We start from the raw sequence: 25,204 nt of genomic DNA, 5'->3' as shown, positions 1-25,204 counted from the left end.
AGCCAAGACAGTCCTGGGTTTTGCCTGTTGTTCTAGAGTAACTATTAAACACATTCCACTCCTTTTCACACTCCAAAGTGTTCTGGTTTGGACAATAAACTATATAGTCCATTGAAGGTGTTTCTCATCATTAGCATATGTAAGCGAGTACTAGATAACATCATTTACAGATGTCTATGTTGAAGGTCCTTCTCAAGTTCTAGAACATTAGTTCAACTTCATATTGATAAACTATATTGATATTTCATACTGATGTTTCATATTGATACTTTATATTGATATTTCATGCTGACATTTTAACATTTTTAAATCACTTTTGGGTATTTACATTTTTTATCCATATAACAGGCCCACATAGTGTAAGTAGAGATGTTAGCATCCTCATTGACAGCTAAGACAAAGATCATCAATTTACCTGACCAGACAGTAAGCCTTCTTTATTTCTTACTGTAGAAGTACTCTTTCTATCATGCCATAATAGAAGCCTATATAATAGTACCCCCACAAATATGTACAATTTTATGTGTCAATTAATAACAAAATAAAATACAAATAGTTTAAAATGGGCCTATAGAATACAACTGAGATCTCACTGACTATTTTTGAGACATCATTCACCTTATTAAGTTTTAACTCAAGCTTACTTCCCCAGCAGAAGGATGCTTTTGAAACAAATCCTACAGCTTTTTGTGGCCTGACAATAACCCTTTCACAAGAGTTGAATTTCTCATCTCTCCGGATCAAATCAAACCACAACCTGATTTAAGACTTTTTAAATTATAAAGTCGGTGGGGTTTGGACCGCGGAAGGAAAGGGACTCATGACAGTGGGGTTTTTTCTGTTTTGTTTTGTTTTTTGAGACAGAGTCTCATTCTGTCACCCAGGCTGGAGTGCAGTGGTGCAATCTCAGCTCATTGCAACCTCCACCCCCTGGGTTCAAGCGATTCTCCTGCCTCAGCCTCCCAAGTAGCTGGGATTACAGGTGCCCGCCACCACGCCCAGGTAATTTGTGTATTTTTAGTAGAGACGGAGTTTCACCATGTTGGTCTGGTCAGGCTGGTCTCAAACTCCTGACCTCAGGTGATCCATCTGCCTCAGCCTCCCAAAGTGCTAGGATTACAGGCATGAGCCACCGCACCCTCAAGACAGTGTTTATAAGACTTCACATGTGATTCAGGCAAGTATTTTAAGCCTTGAAGCTCTGTCTTCTATATTAAAGAGAAATGAATCAAAACAGAAACATTTTCCACCAGGGGCATTTCCTAAAATGATACCTACCTAGTACTTTCTTTACATCCAACCTAGAATCACTGGGACCTGGGACACCAGAGAGCAAGGAAGACTGAATGTCCTCTTGCCTTGGTTTTCAGGACACCGCGCTCTCCTGATTCTACCTGCCTGGCCACCCCACATCCTTTTGTACCAGACTATTCTATTCTTTTTTTTTTTTTTTTTTTTTTTGAGACAGTCTCACTTCTGTCACCAAGGCTGGAGTGCAATGGTTTGATCACGCTCACTGCAGCCTCGGCCTCCCAGGCTCAGGTGATCTTCCCGCCTCTGCCTCTCAAGTAGCTGGGACTACAGGCGTGTACCACCACACCCAGCTAATCTTTGAATTTTAAGTATAGACAGAGTTTCACCATTTTGCCCAGGCTGGTCTCCAATTCCTGGGCTCAAGAGAGCCACCCTGCCTCAGCCTCCCAAAGTGCTGGAATTACAGGCATGAACCACTGCATCCAGCCCTATACCAGAGCTTCAAATTTGTTCACTCAACTGAATTCCTCACAATTTTGTCCTACACACTCTTCCTTGCAAAGGCTATCAAATGACAGCCCCCCTTTAATACACATGTGTTTTATTTGGCCCACATCAATTTTTTTTTTTTATATATACAGAGTCTTGCTCTGTCGCCCAGGCTGGAGTCCAGTGGCACAATCTTAGCTCACTGCAACTTCCACCTCCCGGGTTCAAGTGATTCTTGTGCCTCAGCCTCCTGAATAGCTGGGACTACAGGTGGGCGCCACCACACCTGGCTAATTTTTGTATTTTTAGTAGAGATGGGGTTTCACCATGTTGGCCAGGCTGGTCTCCAACTCCTGACCTCAAATGATCTGCCCCCCTCTACTTCCCAAAGTGCTGGGATTACAGGCATAAGCCACCACACCCAGCCATGGCCCACATTAATTTTTCAAATTGAACCAATATCTAAACCCAAGACATTTCATGGTAAAATCCAGATTCCTGGCTTCAGTTGAAAATCCATGCAATTCCATTTTCAGTTGAAAATCCATGCAATTTCAATACAGCTGGAGTAGACAGTCCCAACCATTGACCCAAAGTATGCATCTGGCCCGCATTCTCACATGTTACCTGCCTGGCCGCTCTAGGCACTGGAGTTTGCAATCTCTGTTCCACATACCTAGCATGGATTCAGGGACCATCTCTTTGCACGCTAACAACGTCCATTTGGACATTTTCTAAAGTCCAGCCCCACACACCCACACATCCTCTAAGGTCCAAACCACCACAAACCACAGGTTCTCTGAGGTTACCCATAATCCTAAATGTCCTCTGAGGTCCAAGGCCATATATTCTGCTGCCTAACCAACAACTCTAATTAGATGATTAAAAACAAAAGCATTCCATATTCAGCATCTCCAAAACTGCTCTTTCTCCCAAATGTGACCATCAGTGTGGCTTATCTCAGAAAACAAAACATTTCAAGCTAGACATTTGAGAATTATATCAGATACCTCCTTATCCTTCAACCTCTATACCCAATAATCACCAAGTTCTATTGATTGGCCTCCGAAACATCTTTCCAATGCTTCCATCTTCACTTTATCCACCTTAAACCATCTCACCATCATTTCCATCCTAGACTAGGCAGTAGCTTCCTAATTGCTATCCCCACATGCATACTTGCACCTTTCCAATCCATTCCCTTGCTTAAAATTCTTCAATGGTGGCCACGCATGGTGGCTCACGCCTGGAATCCCAGCACTTTGGGAGGCCAAGGCAGGCGGATCACGAGGTCAGGAGTTTGAGACCAGCCTGGCCAATATGGTGAAACCTCGTCTCTACTAAAAATACAAAAATTAGCCAGGCGTGGTGGCACATGCCTGTAGTCCCAGCTACTCTGGAAGCTGAGGCAGGAGAATCACTTGAGCCAGTAGGTGAAGCTTGCAGTGAGCCGAGATTGCACCACTGCACTCCAGCCTGGATGACAGAGCCAGACTCCGTCTCAAAAAAAAAAAAAAAAAGAAAGAAAAAACCTTCAATGGCTTCTCCTTTATGTCCTTAATGAGGTCCTCCAAGCCCTAGATGAGCTGACCCTCTAAATTATTCTTCCATCGTCCTCCCTGGACTTTCTCCTCTACAGCTTCACTGGTTTTCTCTCAGTTCTGTGAAGATGCAGCACTGTTTCCTGCTGCAAGGCCCTCAGACAAACTCCTCTCTTTATCTAACAGTTATCACCTGCCTCTACCCATTTGACCAGCTCAGCTCTTCTCAAACCTTTGCTGTTATAGTAGATAAGTATGATATTGGTATCACATGCTGGGAGAACACATGAGACCACCCACAGCTAGAGATTACCACTTTTGAGTTCTGCCCCAGCCCCTTGGCTGCCCCTGAGAGGTGAGGTAGAGCAATTTTTCAGCTGGCCTATAACCCACCTTCAGCATTGTGCTCAAGCATGTTTGTTGGGAGATATAGTACAGATCAATTGATTCTCAAAGTATGGTCCCTGAACAACAGCATCAATATCACCCCAGACCTACTGAATTAGAAACTCCTGGGTGGGGCCCAGCCATCTGTGTTTTACGAGTGCTCCAGATAATTCCGTTGCACACTCCAATTTAAGAACCACTGATTTTAATAACATCGTAGATAACGCCTACTCATCCCTCGGACCTTTCACTTCCTCAAGTCAGATCCCCTTGCTGTTTATTTTCATAGCACAAAGTACTTTTCCTTCATAATACGTATCCCAAGTATTGCCAATTAAATATTTGTGTAGTCATCTGTTTCATGTCTCCACAATACATCAACTTCATATTAATATACTGTATTGATATTTTATATTGATACTTTATGTTGCTATTTCATGTTGATATTTTAACATTTTTAAATCACTTTTGGTATTTTGTCTTATATTCTGTCTTATGAGACCAATTTTAAATCACTTTTGGGTATTTTGTCTTATAAGACCAATTTTGTCCTATGTACTTTGATCCACAGTGCACGAAGAAATGAGGCAGGTCGGGGAGAGCCTTTTTTTTTTTTGGAGATGGAGTCTCACTCTGTCACCCAGGCTGGAGTGCAGTGGCGCAGTCCTGGTTCACTGCAACCTCTGCCTCCTCGGTTCAAGCAATTCTCCTGCCTTAGCCTCTCGAGTAGCTGGGATTACAGGCATGTGCCATCACCCCCAGCTAATTCTGTATATTTAGTAGAGGCGGGGTTTCACCATGTTAGCCAGGCTGATCTCGAACTCCCGACCTCAGGTGATCCATCCGCCTTGGTCTCCCAAAGTGCTGGGATTACAGGCATGAGCCACCGTGCCTGGCCAGGGGGAGAGACTTTAACAAGAATAAGGAAACTCCTTTTGACAAACCCTCGAGGCTTTTAAAATACCTATTGGACATGCTCTCTGCTGAGACCATTGCCGGCCTAGGTCCAAGATCTTATCTTGGGTTGAGTGCACAAAAGGTACAGCTCAAAGGAGAGGCTCACCAAAACTGAAGCCACCAACAAAAGCCAGTGGCCAAGGATCAGCAGTGTGATATTGACCACCCAAACTTCACGTCCAACCACCAGGACCTTAAAGACTTAAAATGGGCTGGGCATGGTAGCTCATGCCTGTAATCCCAGCACTTTGGGAGGCCGAGGTGGGCGGATCACCTGAGGTCAGGAGTTCAAGACCAGCCTGACCAACATAGGGAAACCCCGTCTCTACTAAAAATACAAAACTAGCCAGGTGTGGTGGTGCATGCCTGTAATCCCAGCTACTCAAGTGACTGAGGCAGGAAAATCGCTTGAAACTGGGAGGCGGAGTTTGCGGTGAGCCGAAATCACACCACTGCACTCCAGCCTGGGCAACAAGAGCAAAACTCTGTCTCAAAAAAAAAAAAAAAAAAAAAAAAAAAAAAAAAAAAAAGACTTAAAATGGGTTTCAGAGAACTCAGCTGGTTCAAGACACCAAGTTGTTAAGATCAACAATAAGGCCGGGCGCTGTGGCTCACGCCTGTAATCCCAGCACTTTGGGAGGCCGAGGCGGGTAGATCACCTGAGGTCACGAGTTCAAGACCAGCCTGGCCAACATGGTGAAAACCCTGTCTCTACTAAAAATACAAAAATTAGCCAGGCGTGGTGGCTGGTGCCTGTAATCCCAGCTACTTGGGAGGCTGAGGCAGGAGAATCACTTGAACCCAGGAGGCGGAGGTTGCAGTGAGCAGAGACGGCACCATTGCACTCCAGCCTGGGCAACAAGAGTGAAACTCCGTCTCAAAAAAGAATAATAATAATAATAAAGAGCAACAATACTAGCTACTATAGGAGATTACTTCTGAATTTTCCATGTCTCAGCTAAATTAAAGTCTATTGCTCATTTATGTCACCTGTCCAGTAAGATTGGAGAAGGGGAGTATTTGTTCAACTCCATACAGTCATTCAAGGGCCTAGGTTCCTTCTATCTTGTGGGTCTGCCCTTCTCTAGGTCCATGAAATCCTCTCCACCTAACTATAGATGGAGACATAGAGAGAGGATGGCATCTGGTATGTTTATCATGAGCCAGGCCTGGATATGGCTCACATCACATCCACTCAAATTCTGTTGGCCAGAACTTAGTCACACGGCCACACTCAACTGCAAGGGAAGCTAGGGCCCAGGAAAAAAGAGAACAAGGACACTGATAAACATTTACAATCTTGCCATATTCCTCTCTTCTGGTCAACAAATATGCATTACACGCTTCAACCTAGACACAAACCACCTCCCCAAAGAAAGAAAAAACAAAGTGTTACCTGGTCACTGCATCCAGATAAAAGACCATGATCTCTGGGGCATGTGCTGTTCTCCCCATCTGCTGAAGTCCAGATTTGGCTTCTCTTCTTCCGAAAGCCTATGAATTAATAAGACAAATTATCAGCACCCTGAAGAACCTGGTCACCAGCCTGTCTGCCCACTAGAGGTCCCCAGGTTATTTCAGCCCTGATATGGTTTGGATGTTTGTCCCCTCCAAATCTCATGTTGAAATGTAATCCCCAGTTTTGGAGGTGGGGCCTGGTGGGAGGTGTTTGGATCATGAGGGCTGATTCCTCATGAATGGCTGAGCACCATCCCCTTGGTGATGAATGAGTTCATGGGAGATCTGGTTGTTTAAAAGTAAGTGGCACCTCCCCACTCTCTTGCTCCGGCTCTTGCCTGCTCCCCATTCACTTTCCACCATGATTGTAGGCTTCCTGAGGCCTACAGAAACAGATGCCAGCACCACACTTCCTGTACCGCCTGCAGAACCGTCAGTCAATTAAATCACTTTTCTTTCTAAATTATCCAGTCTCTGGTATTTCTTTATGGTAATCCAAACGAAGTAATACAGGACCCCAGACTGCTACATGCCAAAGAACAGAGGACCAACCAGACATCGGCCTGCCCAAATGCCATGGGAATGAGAACCCTTTTGGCCACCTTACAGGCCTCATGCTGTGGGAAGCCAAGGGCTCTTCTGGTCCCAGGCCACAGGTGCACTGTGGACATGAGAACCCATTGGGCCACTATGCTTCACCTGCACTGGTTCATGGAAGGTCCCATGAACCCACCCACTAGGGTTCTGCCTGGTCATTTTGTCCCCCAGCTTCCATGGGTGCTGGGGAACAAACAATCAACCAGCCAGCCGGGCATGGTGGCTCACGCCTGTAATCCCAGCACTTTGGGAGGCCGAGGTAGGTGGATCACGAGGTCAGAATTTCGAGACCAGCCTGACCAACATGGTGAAACCCCATCTCTACTAAAAATACAAAAATTAGCCGGGGGTGGTGGCATGTACCCCCACGGTGGCTCACGCCTGTAATCCCAGCTACTCAGGAGGCTGAGGCAGGAGAATCCTTGAACCTGAAAGGCGGAGGTTGCAGTGAGCTGAGAGTGCCATTGCATTCCAGCCTGGGTAACAGAGCAAGATTCCGTCACAAAAAAAAAAAAAAAAAAAAAAGTCAACCAGCCATCGGTCTTCAACTTGCTGTGGAAATAAGAGCACTTTGGACCACCTTACAGCCTTTGCACAGTGGAGAGGCAAGGGCCCTTGTGGTCCTTCCTGCCTGTGTGCTGTGGAAGTGGGAGGTTTCTCAGCCACCCTTCTTCTAAGTGCTGGTGTCCCAAGGGACTTCCCCATCAGAAACCTGGCCGCCGTTTAATGTCCCCTTGGTGATTTCAACCCCTGGCCTAAATGCATGCTGAGAAAGGGAGCGCCAACCATCACTGGGACATGCCCTGTGGAAATGAGAGCCTTTTTGACTACCATATGGGCCTCGCGTGGTGGGGATCTGAGGGCTCGGCTGGCTTCAGATCTCAGGTTTACCGTGGCCAGGAGACTCCTCTGGGCCACCATACTTCTCCCTCTCTGGTTCACACTGGTGGGGCAGGGAACGGGGTTCCAGTCAGAAAAATGCCCACCCACTAGAGTTCCCTGGGTCATTTTAGCCCCCGACCTGCCTGGGACTGGGGAACCAAGCGCCAACCAGTCTTCAGCCGGCCAGTGTGCTTTGGAAATGAAAGTGCCTTTTGGCCACCAAATGGACTCCCCAGGGGTGGGGAACCGAGGGTCCTTCCTGCTACAACTTGCCCACGTACTGCAGAAGTTAGATCCCGCTCAGCCACTGTCCTTCTCTCCATACTGGTGCACTGAGAGCACTTCCGGCTACTCACTGCTTTCCAACTGGAAAACTGAATTGGAGGCCATTCCAGCCACCAGGCAGCCCAAAATCCACACATCCATGGATCCTTAAGGTCCCCAGGCTGCAGCAGACAGGGGAACTAAAAGCCCTTACAGTCTCAGGCCTCCCAAGTGCTGTGAAAACAAAAGCCCATTTGGCAACCATCTTTCTCACACTGGTGTTCCAGAGGCCCTGCCGGTCAGCAACCTGGCTGTTCACTAGGGTTCCGTGGCTCATTTCGGCCCCCAGCTTCCGGCATGGTGGGGAATGGAGGCCATTCCAGCAATTCTACAGCTGATAACTATGTAACTGATAGCCACTTCCGCCACCATCCCGGCCTCACATGCTATAGAGCCAAGGGCCCTTTGTATCTTCACACCAACCACGTTTTGAGGAAGCAGGAGCTCTTTCAGCTACCATCCTGCCGTACGCGCTGGTGCCCCCAAGGGGTCTTCCTGTAAGAAATCTGGCCACTTGCTAAGGTTCCGTGGGTCATTTCAACACCACACTACCCCCCTCCCCGCCTTGCTTTACTTGCTGAGAAACAGAGGGTAAAATGGCCATCAGTGAGCTGCTTACTGTGGAAATGAGACCTCTTTGGGCCACCATATGGGCCTCACTCACCACAGATTTGAGGACTTTTCTGGTCTCAGGCTGTAGGTATACTGGGGAAGTGAGAGCCCTCTCAGCCACCATCCTTCTTTCCATTCTTCATGCGGGTGTATCAAGGACCCTTCCGACTACCAGCTAATCAGCAGCTGGATAACTGGATTGGAGGCCCTTCTGAGCACCAGCCATCCTGAAATCCACACACCAGCGGATCCTTCATGTCACCAACCTGTGGTGGACCGAGGAACTCTAAGACCCGCCCCCAGGTCTCCAGGCACTGTGTAAGACAGATGCCTTTTGGCAACTGTTTCCCATACCCTGGTATCCTGGAGGGACTTCCGGTCCCTAACCTGTCTCTCAGCGAGAGTTCTGCAGGTCATTTTGGCCCTCCAGCTTCCATGCATGTTGGGGAACTGAGGACCATCCAGAAGTTCTCTTGCCCACATACTGTATTGATGAGACCCTTTTTGTCTTCTTACAGCTCTTGCATGCTGGAAAGCAGAGTTACCTTCTGGCCACAGGCTGCTTGCCTGCTGGGAAAGTGAGGACTTTTTCAGCCACCATCTTGCACGATGATGCCCTCGGGCTCCTTCCAGCCACCTGCCTGTCCGCACGACAGGGTTCTGCCAGTCCTTCAATCTCTCAGCATGCTCACGTGCAGTAGTAAGCCAGGGCCCATTCGGCCAGTGTCCTTCTAGAGTACCGGTGTAAAGAAGGCCCTTTAGGTCACCCAGTTGCTTGTGAGCTAGGGAACTGTATTGGAGACCCTTAGGGTCACCAGCCTGCACATGAACTAGTGTCCTTGGAACCCTTTCAGCCACCAGCCTGCCCAGATGCCATGTAGCAGTCAGTCCTTCTAAGCTCCAGCCTGCGTTCACCTGGGAAACTGAAGGCCCTTCTGGCCTCTTGTGGCCTGAGTGTTGTGGAAGCAAGAGCCCCTTTAGGCTCTTCTTCACCATCCTTTCCTTGGGACCGTGTCCCAGTGGCCCTTGTCACCAACTTGCAAACTCACTAAGGTTCTAGGAATCATTTTATCCCCCAGCCTGCCTGCAGGCCAGGGAACAGGAGGCCATTAGTCATCAACTTGCTCACAAGTAGTTGAGTCTAGAGCCCTTTCAGCCACCATCCTTCCAGTGTTCTGGTGCCCGGGAGCCCTTTCCAGCCATCAACTGGCTTTGCTCTAGTGCCATGGGGTCCTTCCAGTCCCTAGCCCACCCACAGGCCACAGTTCCCTTTGTCCTTCAGGCTCCCTACCTGCACATGTGCTGAAGAACTGAAGGTCCTTCCATCCATCAGCCTGCCTTCATTCTGTGGAATGAAGAGCCACTGTCAGTCTCTTGCACTGGTGCTCTGGTGGCAGGGAGGGGACCTTCCAGACAGTAGCCAGCTTGCATGCCAAGGTTCCAATGGTCCTACCAGCCCCCAATCTGCCAAGGAGTTGTGCTCAGAGGTCCCTTTCAGTCACCAGCCTGACAACATATTGGGGTCATGGAGGAGTGAGGTTACTCAGGGCAGTAGCCTGCTCACTTGCTATAGAATCTACAGCTCTATCGACAATCATTCTCCCTCATACGGTTTCTCCAGGATCCTTTCAGCCACCATCAGTCTCACAGTCAGTCCCTTGTGTTGGTGACCTGGGGGAACTGTCCAGCCACCAACCAGCCCACACACTAGGGTACCAGGGATCCTTTTGGCCCCTACACTGTCCACATGCTGGAGAACCAAGGGCACTTGTAGTGCAAAAGTAGCCATAAACCATGCAAATAAGTGGGCATGGTTGGATTTGGCCCACAGGTGTATATTTCCATCTGATTATCTATAGTAGTCGCTCTCTAAAGTTCTAGCCAGGCACAAGGCTGTACAGAATAAATACTACAGTTCTGAACCTTTTTTGCATGTAGATGTGACAATGTATCTAAGTTCTGCTCATTGAGATATGATAAAGAGCAATGTGTGCAACTGCTAAACCATACCCAAAAAGAGAAGGGAGGTGACCTCTCCTTTCCTCTCCCCTGTTCCAGGGATGGAACGTTGACATGCACTAAGTCAGGTCATGCAGATGAAGTCAACACCCTAGGGACAAAAAAGCAAAAAGACAGAAGGATCCTGGGATCTCTATGACTTCTTGGAATAGAGCCACCATATCAGTTCCAACATCTATATGAAAGTGAAATAGGCTTCCAACTTGTTTAAACCACTGTTGTCACTGACTTGCATACAGTCCAATCTAACAAATATGCCTAGCTTCACCAAAAATTAAGTTAGTTCACTTCAACCTCTCAATAACAAATAAAAACCAAAACCAGGAACCCAAGCACAAAAGTATGAGTGAGAAATAGCTCTTGAATCTTTTGACTTCTCTCCAACTCCTGCACTACTATCTTCTCCCCTTTAGACCACTGCCATTCAACAGCTTAGAACCCTCAGTGGTTTTTCAATGCTTTTAAAACATTGACCAGACTCACAAAAACAACCTACTCATTCTCCCATCTGCAACCTTCTCTGGCCTCATGCATACCAAACTCACCTCATTCTCCCAACTCTAGCTACATCCTCTTTCTGCCCATTGTATTTGCCACGCTCTCTCCTACTGCAGAACCGCTGTGCTGTCACCTCCACCTGCAACGCTCTTCCCTATCCTCATCACGGAGTTAACTCCAGCCTACTTTTCAGACATCAGCTCAAATATCACTTCCTGACCCTGTCTTCCTTGATTCAGCAAAGGCTGTATTATGGGCTATGCTGACACCATGAGCTTGTCTGTCAAAGGCTTGTGTCAGTTACAGTTTTCCATTTGCTCTGTGATGATTTGACTAACTATAAGCTAATCATGTCTTAGGGGCTATGTCTGATTTTGTTCACCATTGTATCCAGATGCAGGGTTCCCATAAAGTAGACAAATGAATTATTGTACATAAGCCCCTGTTGCAAAGGCAAGGCAACATGCTTCATAATGGAATTTGGTCTTGTCCTATGTCTCTGAGGATTAGGTTCAGCTGCAAAGAACAGAAAATAAAACAAAAAGACAATGGCTTCAATCAGAAAAGAGATATATTTCCCTTTCATATAAAATATGTGTGGAAATAGTAGGTTCAGGACTGGAGTATGATAGCTCTCTAAGCTTGTCGGAGATCCGGGTACCTTCCAACCAGCCATTCTGCCATCCCTAGGATGTGGTTCTTGTCTTCATGGTTCCTGGCTCCAGCCATCACATCTATTCCAGGCAGCAAATTTGAGGAATGCAGAAAAAGGCCTGCCTCCTCTCTTTTAAGATAACTTCCTGGAAGCACCACAAAAAACGTGTCCTTCTCCAGAATTAGTTAAATTGGCCACTCTTTCCCAAAAGGGAGGCCAAAAAAATGTGGTCTTTCAGCTGCACATGCCCAGGTAAAAATCAGGGTTTGGGTACTAAATGATATAGGGAGTGTTTTGGTTATCCATTGCTGCCTAGTAAACCACCCTAAAACTTAGTGGCTTAAAATGATAGCAACCAAAAATAAATAATACAGCAATAACCATATTATTATCTTTCATAAATCTGTGGGTTGAGTGGGCTCAGCTGGGCAGTTCTTACGCTGGCCTCACTTGGGGTCTCACGCAGTTGGCAGTCAACTGATATGCTTGGACCTGTCTCTTCCTCGTTATGATCTCTTGGCCTCTCCTCTCCACACGTTCTCTCCATGTGACCTCTCTCCCACTGATGGTCCAAAACCACAAAGCAGAATCTTCCAGCCGTCTCAAAGCTTAGGCAAAGTGGCACTTCACCACCCTCTACCGGTCAAAGCAGTCCCAGGGCCAGTCCAAATTCAAGGGGGAGGAGAAATAAACTTCACTTCTCTATGAGGGGAGTGACACAACAATTTTTTTTTTTTGAGCAAAATGTTTACATTTCTATTGAAATATACACTAAAACAGAATGAGTTGTACTAGTCAATGAAACTTCGTCAAAGCAAAATCACAAACTTCCACTGGGGAGGCCCAGTCAGCTAGCAGCAGTGATCCCCAAGCAGGAACACCAAGGAGAAGCCTGGGGGACCCCTCTCCAAAAAGCCTCCTTTCAAGAGGCCCCCAACTCACTTGTCCCATATGCACCCACACAGATTTAGGAGCTTGGACATTTTCCAATGACACTGGAAAATGAGCTCCTCATTTTCATATTTTTTAGTTTCTTCTTCACTGCAATAAATATAAAATTGGCAATGCTCATACACCACAGCACAGACAATATTTCGGGCTTTAGCATACAACTGTAAACAGTGACTAGGTTAAAAAAAAGAAAAAAGAAAAAGAAAGTAAGTTGGACTTCCCCCCCCCCCACCGCCCCCCGAGATGGAGTCTTGCTCTGTCTCCCAGGCTGGAGTGCAGTGGCGCAATCTTGGCTCACTACAACCTCCGCCTCCTGGGTTCAAGAGATCCTTCTGCCTCAGCCTCCCAAGTAGCTAGGATTACAGGTGCCCACCACCACGCCCAGCTAATTTTTGTATTTTTAGTAGTGATGGAGTTTCACCATGTTGGCCAGGCTGGTCTCGAACTCCTGACCTCATGATCTGCCCGCCTCGGCCACCCAAAGTGCTGGGATTACAGGCGTGAGCCACCACGCCTGGCCGCCTTTTTTTAAAAAAAAAAAAAAAAGAAAGAAAGAAACAAAATTCTTAAGAGCCAGGCATGAGCTACTCAAGATTTATTTTGTTGGGCTAAGGTTTCAGACAAAAGATTCTGGTTTAGGCAGATGCCCTTGACAGTCCAAGTAGACCCAGGGTGGTAGCCAGAGCATGGTCTATGGCAATCTAGAACACACGCACTGGAAGACAACCTGCCCTACGTCACTCTTGGCAGTCTATCTTCAAGCTGCCACGTTCGAGATACGACCACAGACATCTTTATAGTTCCATCATTGGCTGCCATCTAGTGTAGCAGGAATGTGTGGGTGAAGGAATAAAAATGTGCTGGGAGAGGAAGAGAATAGTATCTCTACTAGCTGCCTGGAAAGTTGGCCCCTTGATCACAATGACAACTAGGACATTTCACTTGGACAGTGCATTAAATTTATAGATTTCTTTTAAAGTACAAAGACTAAGCAGTAAGTTCTGTCACTGAAGCAAACTGGGATGTCAATCAAAGAAAAATAGATTAACTATTTTGCTTAAAGTAGTGCAAAGAAGTCTGGCAAAAAAATGAAAGTGAACTCAATATCTGCACCTGAGTAACGGGGCAGAATTTTATTTAAATGCTATTTATTTAATAGTATATAGCTATTAAATATACATATAATATAGAAAATATATAATATATATAAATATAAATAGCTAATAACAGTATTTATTTAAATAGTATTGCTTAATAGCTCTGATAGTTATAAAATATAGTAACATCTGAGGTTTATACACATGAGCAAAGGAGCTGAAGGCCAGGGATATGGGATTCTAGTTCAAGAGAGAAGCTAAAAGTGCATGCTGCAGGAGTAACCTAATGGATTTGTTTGGATCATACTCTCATCTTCTGACAAACAGAAAAAGACCTGGATAGAAAACTGTCATTCCGGCCAGGCGTGGTGGCTGACGCCTGTAATCCCAGCACTTTGGGAGGCCAAGGTGGGTGGATCACCTGAGGTAAGGAGTTTGAGACCAGCCTGACCAACATGGCAAAACCCCGTCTCTACTAAAAATACAAAAATTAGCCGGGCTGGTGGCATGCACCTGTAATCCCAGTTACTCGGGAGGGTGAGGCACAAGAATTGCTTGAACCAGGGAGGCAGAGGTTGCAGTGAGCTGAGATGGTGCCATTGCACTCCAGCCTGGGCGACAAGAGTGAAACTTTGTCTCAAAAAAAGAAAAAAAAAGAAAAAGAAAAGAAAACTGTCTTTCCACACACAAAAATCTGACTTAATTCTTCTTCCTATACAACTATACCTCAGCTAAGAAAAAAAAACTCTCATGAAAAACTCAATAACCTGGGCTACTAAAAATAAAAAGGAAATTTTTAATATCATAAACAAGTTTAATAAATACCATGTGGATTTTCTGTTGTTAATGAAGACATGATACATTCAAAAAAGTGTTTTTTTTGAGACGAAGTCTCACTCTGTTGCCCAAAAAAAGTATTTTTTTAAAAAAAGAATAAAACAAAAAAAAATTATAGAAAGAGACTTCACAAGAAAAAATGAGCCCAAGTTAGGCCAGGCGCGGTGGCTCATGCCTGTAATCCCAGCACTGTGGGAGGCTGAGGCGGGCAGATCACGAGGTCAGGAGATCGAGACCATCCTGGCTAACACGGTGAAACCCCGTCTCCACTAAAAATACAAAAAATGAGCTGGGCATGGTGGCGGACGCCTGTAGTCCCAGCTACTCGGGAGGCTGAGGCGGGATAATGGCGTGAACGGGAGAGGCGGAGCTTGCAGTGAGCCGAGATCACACCACTGCACTCCAGCCTGGACGACAGAGTGAGACTCCGTCTCAAGAAAAAAGAAAAGAAAAGAAAAAAATGAGCCCAACTTCTATCCCTCACAATCAGAAGTGGGTCTTAGCACAAATCACTAACCCCTCCTCCAACACACAAATGCACTGCCATTTGCCTTTCCAGTAGAACATAAAACATTCTTTACTGAATTAGAACATTAAGCAGAATCACTGTAGAGCACATTTTGATGGGTTACTTCAATACCCACCCGGTCCAGTCCAAAATATCTGTAGATCCATTTTGTACATATTCATTAGGTATACTGAATAAACCATCTATTATCCCATTATTTTTTAGAAATGGCTGTTCTTACAGCTCAAGCAAACATCAAGATTATAAAGAGTGCTCTTAAAACAAATTCTCAGATGAAGTACACCTTAGATGAGACACCTTAGAAGTGAAACAAACCTAGTTCTTTTTTACTAAAATAATGGGATAAAGGTAGTCTATGCTGAAGAGCAGCTTCACTTGTTTCCCCATGGAAAAAGGCCCAAAATTTTTTGGACGATAATTTAAAAACTAAGCCAATAAAAAATAAAATATACAGGCCAGGCGCAGTGGCTCATGCCTGTAATGCCAGCACTTTGGTAGGCCAAGGCAGGCGGATCACCTGAAGTCAGGAGTTTGAGACCAACCTGGCCAACATGGTGAAACCCTGTCTGTACTAAAAATACAAAAATTAGCTGGGCGTGGTGGTGGGCGCCTGTAGTCCCAGCTACTCAGGAGGCTGAGGCAAGAGAATTGCTTGCACCCGGGAGGCAGAGGCTGCAGTGAGCCGAAATCGTGCCACTGCACTCCAGCCTGGGCAACAGAGCAAGACTCTGTCACAAAATAAATAAATAAATAAATAAAACAAAATCGAATATATACCTTAAAATATTATACAACTTGAAATAATGTCAGGTGATATGGAATGGGAAACAGAGTTCTGATTCCCCACCCCCCCCCCCACCCAGCAAAAAACAAAAAACAAAAAACAAAAAACAAAAAAAAAAACTGTAACAGGTTTTAAGGGAAAAACAAAACAAACCAAAACTCTGAATATGAATAGCAATACACAGACTTTATAGCACAGAATACCACACAAGAATGAGTTTTATAGCAGTACCATCATAAGAGTAGCTGGCTGGAGACTATACTTCCAGCAACAGGGCTCCTACATCAAAAATGTGTTAAAAGCTTGTAATGTCAACAAGGATCAAAAAAAGAAAAAAAAAAAAAAAGAGGGGATGACGGAGAAACGGGAGGAAAGGCTGCATGCACGGGTCCATTATAGACATGATATTCAGCAGCATAAAAATAATACCCTCCAAAGAGTCCCCCTACTGGGGCAAAACCTGTTTTTCATTGCTAAGCACGGGAAAGATTAAGAAAGCGGAATAAATTCACTTGTAACTATAGCATCTTCCATATTTGAATAACAAGCATGTTCAACCTGATGCTGCATGTTAAGAAAATATTCAGCCAGGCATGGTGGCTCACTTTGGGAGGCCGAGGTGGGCAGATCACGAGGTCAGGAGTTTGAGAGCAGCCTGACCAAGGTGTTGAAACCCCATCTCTACTAAAAATACAAAAATTAGCCAGGCGTGGTGGTGGGTGCCCGTAGTCCCGGCTACTTGGGAGGCTGAGGCAAAGAATCGCTTAAACCCAGGAGGCGGAGGTTGCAGTGAGTCGAGATCGCGTCACTGCACTCCAGCCTGGTGACAGAGCAAGACTCCATCTTAAAAAAAAAAAAGAAAAAAAGGAAAGAAAATATTCAATATGCATATGAATCTAAGCAACATAAAAACCAAAGACTAAATTATGAACCTTAAAAAAAGGAAAAAAACATGTTTTAAAGCCAAGTAGGTATGATTCTGAGAATTATTATATACAATGTAATCCAAGAAAGGCCAAGAAAAGAATCTTCATGTTGTTCAGTATTTAGGCTTGATGTTGTCCTGGGAAAACAGTGATAATTCAATGAACATGTTATGCATACAACTAAAAAGTCCCCTTCTGGTTTCAAATGAATTGAAACAACAGTCTTCCTTGGCTAATTTTTCTCCTCTGTCAAACAAACTTTCTATGCACAGGACCAGTTTAAACCCCTCCTCTCCTTCAAACACTAGATGTGAACATCCAGGAACATTCTGCAATGCAAAGTGCCTTAAGAAAGAGGATTCTGGAGTGCTGGTGATATAACTGATCTGAGGAAGCTGAGATGCTATTGACACTGATGGGAGCCAGTCAGGCAATGGTGGTTTGTTTCTCCTCAGGTGTTTCCTCCAACAACTGCATGATCAGTTCATTCAGGGGTTTGCAGACCTTTGAGTAGCCCCCTCCTGTCAAATGCAGAAAATCAAACATGTCGTGGCAGGAGATGGCATGGTCGGAGTGCACGAAACCCCTGTCAGTATCCAGGAGCTGCACGTTGGTAAGTTTCAGCAGTGAAATCTTGACGAGTGGGTTCACCTTGGCGTTCTTTTGCCTCAAAGAGTTGGGTTTCTCACCTTGAGGTAACAGATCAAATACAATGATTTTGGCTTGTGGCTGCCTTGTGTTGATAAGTTGTATGATGGCCGCCATACCACCTGCTACCTCTTCTGCCATATTTTCATGCTTGTTTCTTCCTAGCCAGAAAACAGTGACCTTAGGCTTAACATTCCCCAGTTCTCCGTTCTTTACTCTCCACAAAACATGTCTTGCTGTATCTCCCCCAGTTCCAAAATTCAGTGCATGAAGTGGGGAAAAAAGTTCTCGCCATATCTCATATGGCTGCATTAACTGCACCACGGAGCCTCCCACAAATGGTACATCAGGCTGTTTGTCTTTACAGTCCAAAACAAATCTGTTGTGCTGAGACATCCCTGTGTCATCTCCTTGAATGTCTTCTGCCGCATGCGGAATAGCTGCTGGGTTTGAGTCTCCTTGGTTCATTCTACACTGAAGCAGAGGGTCCGTGTAGGCCCCAAGCGGCTGAGGTGTCGGCGGGTGTCATGTCTGTTGCTCCCTTGGTCAGGCGGCCCCACTCAGGCATATCCCTCCTCAGGCCCCAGTACCAGCAGCAGCCGAGAGTGACACAAAATTTGCAGTCTCTTTAACCCACCACCAGAAGAATGGATATTTGGATGCAATTAGCAGTCTTTGTCTCACATTCCTTCAAGAGAGGGACATTGGTCTATAAAACTCCTCTCTTTTAAGATGACTTCCTGAAAACACCACACAAAACGTGTCCTTCTCCAGAATTTAGTTAAATTGGCCACTCCTTCCTGAAAGGGAGGCCAAGAAGTGTGATCTTTCAGCTCGTGAAATAAACTCATGAAAACGCATGAAAATAAACACTGGCCATTATGCTTAGAAGCTAAAGGAAATCAGAGTAAAACTAATGATAATCTCACAGTGATTCTCATGGCAGCTTTTTATAAAGCTCTAGCAAACTTTTAAGACATACCACCCGTGGGTAAAATAATTTGCACATTAGTAAGCAATTGAGAACAGATGAGTCATGGAAGAGGCAATACAATTGGCCAATTGTCACATGAAAGAAATGCTTGACCTCACTAATAATGAAAGAAAAGCACATAAAAATAATAAGCTCTGCCAGGTGCAGTGGCTCATGCCTGTAATCCCAACACTTTGGGAGGCGGAGGAGGGGAGATCGCTTGAGCTCAGGAGTATAAGACCAGCCTGGGCAACATGGCGAAACCCCGTCTCTACAAAAATACAAAGAATTAGCCGGGCGTGGTGGCATGTGCCTGTAGTCCCAGCTACTCCGGACGCTGAGGTGGGAAGATCACCTGAGCCCAGGAGGTCAAGGCTGCAGTGAGCCATGATTGCACCATTGCCCTCCAGCCTGGGTGACAGAGTTATCCCCTGTCTAAAATAATAATAATAATAATAAGCTCTTGGGTGTTCTTCATGAAACTAACAATATTTTACAAGATTGAAAATACCCAGTGCTATCAATGTTGTTTGTCAAAGCACAAAGTCAAATAGTCTTTTTAAAGGACATTTTGTCAATATCTATAGTTTAAACCATACATACCTTTAAATGGAGCAATTCCAGTCCTGAGTCAATACTCCATAAGAATAATTACACAGGTATTCAAAAACGTATGTAAAATAAGGCCAGGTGCTGTGGTTCACACCTGTAATCCCAACACTTTGGGAGGCCAAGCCGGGCGGGTCACTTGAGGTCAGGAGTTCAAGACCAGACTGGCCAACATGGTAGAAACCCGTCTCTACTAAAAATACAAAAATTAGCCAGGTGTGGTGGGGCACACCTGTAGTCCCAGCTACTCAAGAGGCTGAGGTAGGAGAATCACTTGAGCCCAGGAGGAGGAGGTTGCAGTGAGCTGAGATCACACCACTGCACTCCAGCCTCGGTGACAGAGCAAGACTCTGTCTCAAAAAAAAAGCATGTAAAATAATGTGCATTTCAGTATTCATGTGTCACACAATATAAGCTAACTTTTATTTAGCATCTATAGTGTAGCACAGTGCTGCAGGTACTTCTATCATCTTCAATTTTCAGGTGAAGAAACTGAAGGTTAATTTGATTGCCCATGTCTACAGAGCCAGAAGTAGAAAGAATTGGCTCCAAGACCTGTCTCATTGATTCCAGAGCCCAGGGCCTCACATACTGCACATTCTGTTACAGATGTCTTCCAAACCTTGCCGAGCATGGCAGATGTGCACTGCTTTAGGATTACCTTTCTTTCTTTTTTTTTTTTGAGACGGAGTTTTGCTCTTGTTGCCCAGGCTGGAGTGCAGTGGCGCAATCTCGGCTCGCTGCAACCTCCACCTCCCAAGTTCAAGTGATTCTCCTGCCTCAGCCTCCTGAGTAGCTGGAATCACAGGCGCCTGCCACCACACCTGGCTAACTTTTTGTATTTTTAGTAGAGATGGGGTTTCACCATATTAACCAGGCTGGTCTCAAACTCCTGACCTCAGGTGATCCACCCGCCTTACAGGTGTGAGCCACCGTGCCCGGCCAGGATTACCTTTCTTCTCATGTATTCTTGTCGTCTTAGTTCAAGCCATTCAGACAGGCAAGAGATAGAGATGCTGGAGTGAGGGGGAAGATACCGAGCATAGAGTTAGGAGAACTAGATTCAAGTATAGAGTTATTTAAATCACCATATTTTGAGGTGGGGGTGGCAGAGGGAAGCTGTAATACATAATGCTGGCAAGGTTGTAGCAAAATTGGTACATTCATGTAAAGGTAGTGTCAATTGGTTCAACCAGTTGGAGACATTTTGGCAATATTTCAAGAGACTAAAATGTTCATACTCTTTAATCAGTAATCCCACTCTCAGGAAATTATGTAAAGGAAATAATGCAAAAGAATAAGGTGCACAAAGGTTTTCATTACAATGCTATTTGCGATAGCAAAACAATTAAAATAACACAAATGTCTAATATGGGAGAATGATTAAGCAACGATTAAGAGTTTGTGTTTGACAAGAACCACAGCTGTTCACCTTTTTTCTCAGAATCCTTTGGCTCATCAAGCCCTGATCCTCACGCAGCCCCGGGTGCTTGTGTTAAATAAAACAACAACAGTCATCAAGGCACATTTTGGCTCTGCGGAACCAGAATGGAGTCAGCCCAATGTTTTCTTCACATGTAAAAAACTGAGAACAGCTCCACCTGCCCTCTTTTAGCTCTGCATAAGTCTCTGGTCTTTAGCACATTTGCTGTTTACAGTTGCAACTCCCTCACAGTTTTCTCGTCATTTCCAAAATGTTTTCTTCCCTGAAGTTGTGCCTAAGCTTCTGGCATTCAGGATGCCCGCCAGGAGAGGCTCTGGGGCCTGGCTGCCTCCAGCATCAGCATGACAGAGGCCAAATCGCCACTTTACGAACTGCAGAGCCTCACCAAGAGATGACCTATAATTATAAGAAATACAACAAATAGTGATTATTTTTATTGGTGTCAAACTGCATTTTTACAACGAGATGTGTTCCAAGTGAGAATGCCTTCTTTCCTGGCCGATGCCCAGCTACAACCTGCTTACCAACTCCATGCGCAGAACATAATCAGTTCTTGCAGGTTTGTCCGAAAGGTCCTAGAGAAGCTGTTTGGAAACAATGTCCACTGCAGGGGGCTGCCAGTTTTGAGGATGACGTGAGGTGGAACAATGACCATCATTAGTGAACAATAATGGAATCAGAACAATATACTAAATGCTTTAGGGAGTTAAAATGTTCCCTGCCTAATGACCACATGTGCCATATAATTATTTTCTTTGTGTACTTATTGCAATTTTGAAATTGTCTTTCATTATAAATTGTGTTTACAATATAGGTGACCTCCTTTTGCTACGTATTCTAATACTGCCAGGTCGTGATGTTTCTCAATATGGTAGATGTCTTTTTCTTGGATATGTTTATTTATTTAGCTCCTTACTTCCATCTTTAAGATTTTTTTTAAAGCTGCTTTCTTTTCTACACAACCTCTTTCAGAAGGTAGCTGAGAGTAGAAAGGAGGTGTGATTTGTTAGTCCCAAATTGTAGTCATCCACCCACTACTAGTAAGCTGTGTGACTGTGGACAAGTCAGTTCATCTCTCTCTAATGCCCCAAGTTACTCATTCTGTAAAAACGGGTGAGATTTACAGAGGATAAGAGCAGCAGATTCCAGAGTCAGACTGCCTAGCTCATTCCCATCCTGGCTCCACCTCTGCGACCTTGGGCAAACTATTTTTCCCTGTGCCTCAGGTGAGCAACCATCGCAGTTTGCCTGGGATTGAGGGATTTCCCAGGATACAGGACTTTCAGCTGGAAAACCAGGCAAATCCTGGGAAAACCAGGCTGAATTGGACACCCTCTCTGTGCCTCGGTTTTCTCATCTGTAAAAGAGGGATTCTAATAGAACCATCGCTATATGGTTGTCTGGAGGATTAGTTGATCCACGTGAAAAGCACTTAGAACAGCAGTCTAGCATTTTGGTGTTCTTTATATGAAGGAAACATTTTTTTTTTTTTTTTGAGACAGAGTCTTGCTGTATCACCCAAGCTGGAGTGCAGTGGCGCGATCTCGGCTCACTGCAACCTCTGCCTCCTGGGTTCAAGCAATTCTCCCACCTCAGCCTTCTGAGCAGCTGGGATTACAGGTGCGTGCCACAATGCCTGGCTCATTTTTTTGTATTTTTAGTAGAGACAAGGTTTCACCATGCTGACCAGGCTGGTCTCAAACTCCTGACCTCAAGTGATCCGCCCACCTTGGCCTCCCAAAGTGCTGGGATTACAGGCCTGAGCCACCACACCTGGCCAGGAAACACATTTTAAGTACTGGCAAAGAGTAAGCACTCAATCTGTGCCACCTTTTATTCTCACGATTGTCTTCTCTTAGGCATCTTCTGTCTCTCTCTTCCATCCCCCTCTGATACTATTTCACCATCCCCTTTCTCCTCTCTTCTATTTAATAGCTTAAAGACTTAAATGTGAGCATAGTTTGTATTAAACCCGACATGCTGTGAAATCCTTTGTTTCACTTACCACTACAGACAATACCAATGATGCCTTCGAAATGTTTTTAAGCAATTTAATACAGCTCTCACTGGAATGTCACAATTTTCAAAGTTATAGTTCAATCTCCTTTTAGTGTAATGCAATAAAAAGGTTACTCTAATGTCATTTCCTTCGTATAAATAACATCAAAATGCTTCAACCCAGAAGCTGAAGAAGAGAGAAAGAGGGTGAGGAGAAACAGGTAAGAACTGGTCCATGATGACATGCAAGGGCAGCATTGCCTGGGCCGGTTTCCCTCTCTGTCTTTGACAAGACATTTCTGGGTGAGATATTTTTGCATTCCATGCAGTGGGAGCCAAGCCTGACCAATGGGATCCTGGGAAGGTGGGGGGACAGCTGTTGAAGAGATGGCTGGGAACAAATGAATGCAGAGAAAACCTCCATAAACAAGGCTCCCTTTGAGAGGAAAACAGGACTCAACATATGCCAGATGGAAGTGGGACCTCCCAGGGAATGGAGCCTTGGGACAGCCCTCTCTGCTTCTTTTTCTTTTCCCAATCTGTGATGTCCAATAACTAAATAGGCCATATTTTTGGAGGAGATCAAGAGAAATGAGTGAAAGAAAGGACAGGCATTTTCTCTGATGATCAGTCCCTTTTGCAGCTGGCAGAGAGTAAAGCCCCTCCTCGATATTTTTGCAGGGTGTGTGTGTTGGGGGGGGGCAGAAATTAAATCAGCCTATCCTTGTTTATAACTCTCTGTGTGGGGTACACACCACCATACCCCAAAAGCCAGGCCTGCATGAGGAAGGAAGGAAGGAAGGAAGGGAGGGAGGGAGGGAGGGAGGGAGGGAGGGAAGGAAGGAAGGAAGGAAGAAGAAAGAAAGAGAGAGAGAAAGAAAGAAAGAGAGAAAAGAAAGAGAGAGAAAGCAAGCTAGCTTAGAATTGACTCTATAGTGTGAAAGATTGTCAACAACAGCATTTTCTTTTTGTACTGTTTAAGATAGTGTTGGTGGTCTCTTCATTTGTCAGAAAAGGGAAATTTTACACCTGTTAGATTATAGTCTTGCAGCTATTTATTAGGTAGAACGTACAGTGACAGATAACGCCAACTCTCTATTATCCATGAAAAGAAATATGTAAAAATCACTCCTATGTCTAAATTTCACTTGAACCGTGGGTTTCAATCGCCTTTCTTTCCAGCCTTTCTGGGATTCTCTAAGCAAAATACATTGCTTTTAATTTCTTTTTAGTCCCTTGCAAGCCTTAAACCGTAGGAGTAATGAACAATGAAATGGCCCCAACAGCAGTAATGGGAGAATTGAGGGAAAAGAATAAGGCCTGGATAAATAAGGGATGGGGGCAGGGGAAAAGATCAATCAGCGCCCACCTCATGAGGATGAAACATCAAGTGCCATTTGCCCAAATAAAAGTACCTACTACACTCCCACAGCCACAGTGCAATTTTCTGGTTCGGGAAAGATGTTCCTGGGTACCAGGAACTGTACTAAGACCTGCAAAGCCTAAAGTGGGGGCAAAGAATGTGACGTTGATTAGAGGCGTGCAACACAAAATTTCATGCGATTGTGAGAAATCTACAATTTCCTACTCAAAAACAAATCCGTTTGAGATTTCATTTACTCTCCAAAGAAAAAACAGCTAAGGCTCACTTTCTGTGCATTAGCATCTGAGTAGATGTATTTGCTCTCCTCCTCCCACTCCTTCTGCCTCCACTCTCCGCCTGCACCTGCTACCACGGTCATTTTCGAGGCGCGATCGAGTCTGTGCGTCCTGGGGGCCCGTCGGTCACGAGCCCCAAGCGGAGCCCGGCGCCTCTCCTCCCGGGCCCTCCCAGCCCGCGCCCTCTCGCGGGCGCCCCTAAGTCCAGCGGTCCTCATTCACCCGCGCCATTGGGGCCACCGGGGGTCGGGTCTTGGCTTTGTTCACCGGGTCCCCGAGACGCTGGAGGCGATTTGACAAGTGGCGTCGGGGCCGCCGCCGCAACGCCCCTAAGTAGCGCGGCCCCAGCAGGGCGCCCGGAGCTCCCCTGCCCCCGGGCTCCTGCACCTCCTTCCAGACAGGGAAACCGGGGCCGCCTCAGGCAAGCGGTGCCCTGAGGAGGGCCCTGCCCGGGGTGCCCGGTTAGAAGAGGAGGTGACGCCGTCGGTGCCGGACAGGCCCGGCCTCAGCGGCCCCACGAGGCCCCTAGGCCGTGAGTGCCCCAGTTCTCCGCCACCGTCGCTGTCCCAACCTCAGCCTGGGAGCCGTCTCCCTTCCCTCAGAGATGCTGGGTGTCCTCAAAAGGGATCCCGGGTGGGCTGGAAAGTCGGGAGCAGAGTGGGGGTCGTTGGGAGAAGGATAGAACTGCCCCGGGTTTGGAGGAGTCGCCTGTCAGAGAGTTGAATGTAAGCCCTTTTGCGCAGTTATTTTTATTCCGGGGCCTTTCTTCCTCGTCCTCGTCCTCCTCCTCTATTTTTTCCCCCTTCTGTTCAGCTATTTGTGTTTTCTGATCGGGGAAGTGATTTGCGGCAGGAAATTAGGTATCTTTATTCCGGAAACACTGTGGTTCTAATGGTATCTATTCCAGAGCCGGCTCCGTCTTAGTAGCGGGCTTTTTTTTTTTTTTTCTTTCTTTCTTTCTTTCTTTCTTTCTTTCTTTCTTTCTTTTTCACTTGCAGGTTATTTTGCGATGAAGGGAACAGAGGGCTGTGCAGCCCGGCATCTTTCCTCCTCCCTTCCACACAATACAACTCTTA

General features: G+C 45.7%; 1 protein-coding gene across 1 annotated transcript; it reads right to left on the bottom strand.

Moving 5' to 3' along the window:
• Positions 1-17,158: 17,158 nt before the first annotated feature.
• Positions 17,159-17,913, bottom strand: LOC100433628 (platelet-activating factor acetylhydrolase IB subunit alpha2-like). Its single transcript, XM_054544203.2, has one exon. The coding sequence runs from the start codon at positions 17,911-17,913 to the stop codon at positions 17,224-17,226; it is 690 nt and encodes a 229-aa protein (XP_054400178.1). The 3' UTR covers positions 17,159-17,223.
• Positions 17,914-25,204: the final 7,291 nt, after the last annotated feature.

Source organism: Pongo abelii, chromosome X (genome assembly GCF_028885655.2).
Source record: "Pongo abelii isolate AG06213 chromosome X, NHGRI_mPonAbe1-v2.0_pri, whole genome shotgun sequence".
Taxonomy (NCBI): domain Eukaryota; kingdom Metazoa; phylum Chordata; class Mammalia; order Primates; family Hominidae; genus Pongo; species Pongo abelii.
The sequence above is the reverse complement of the archived record's forward strand: the minus strand, read 5'-3'. Positions and strand labels throughout refer to the sequence as shown.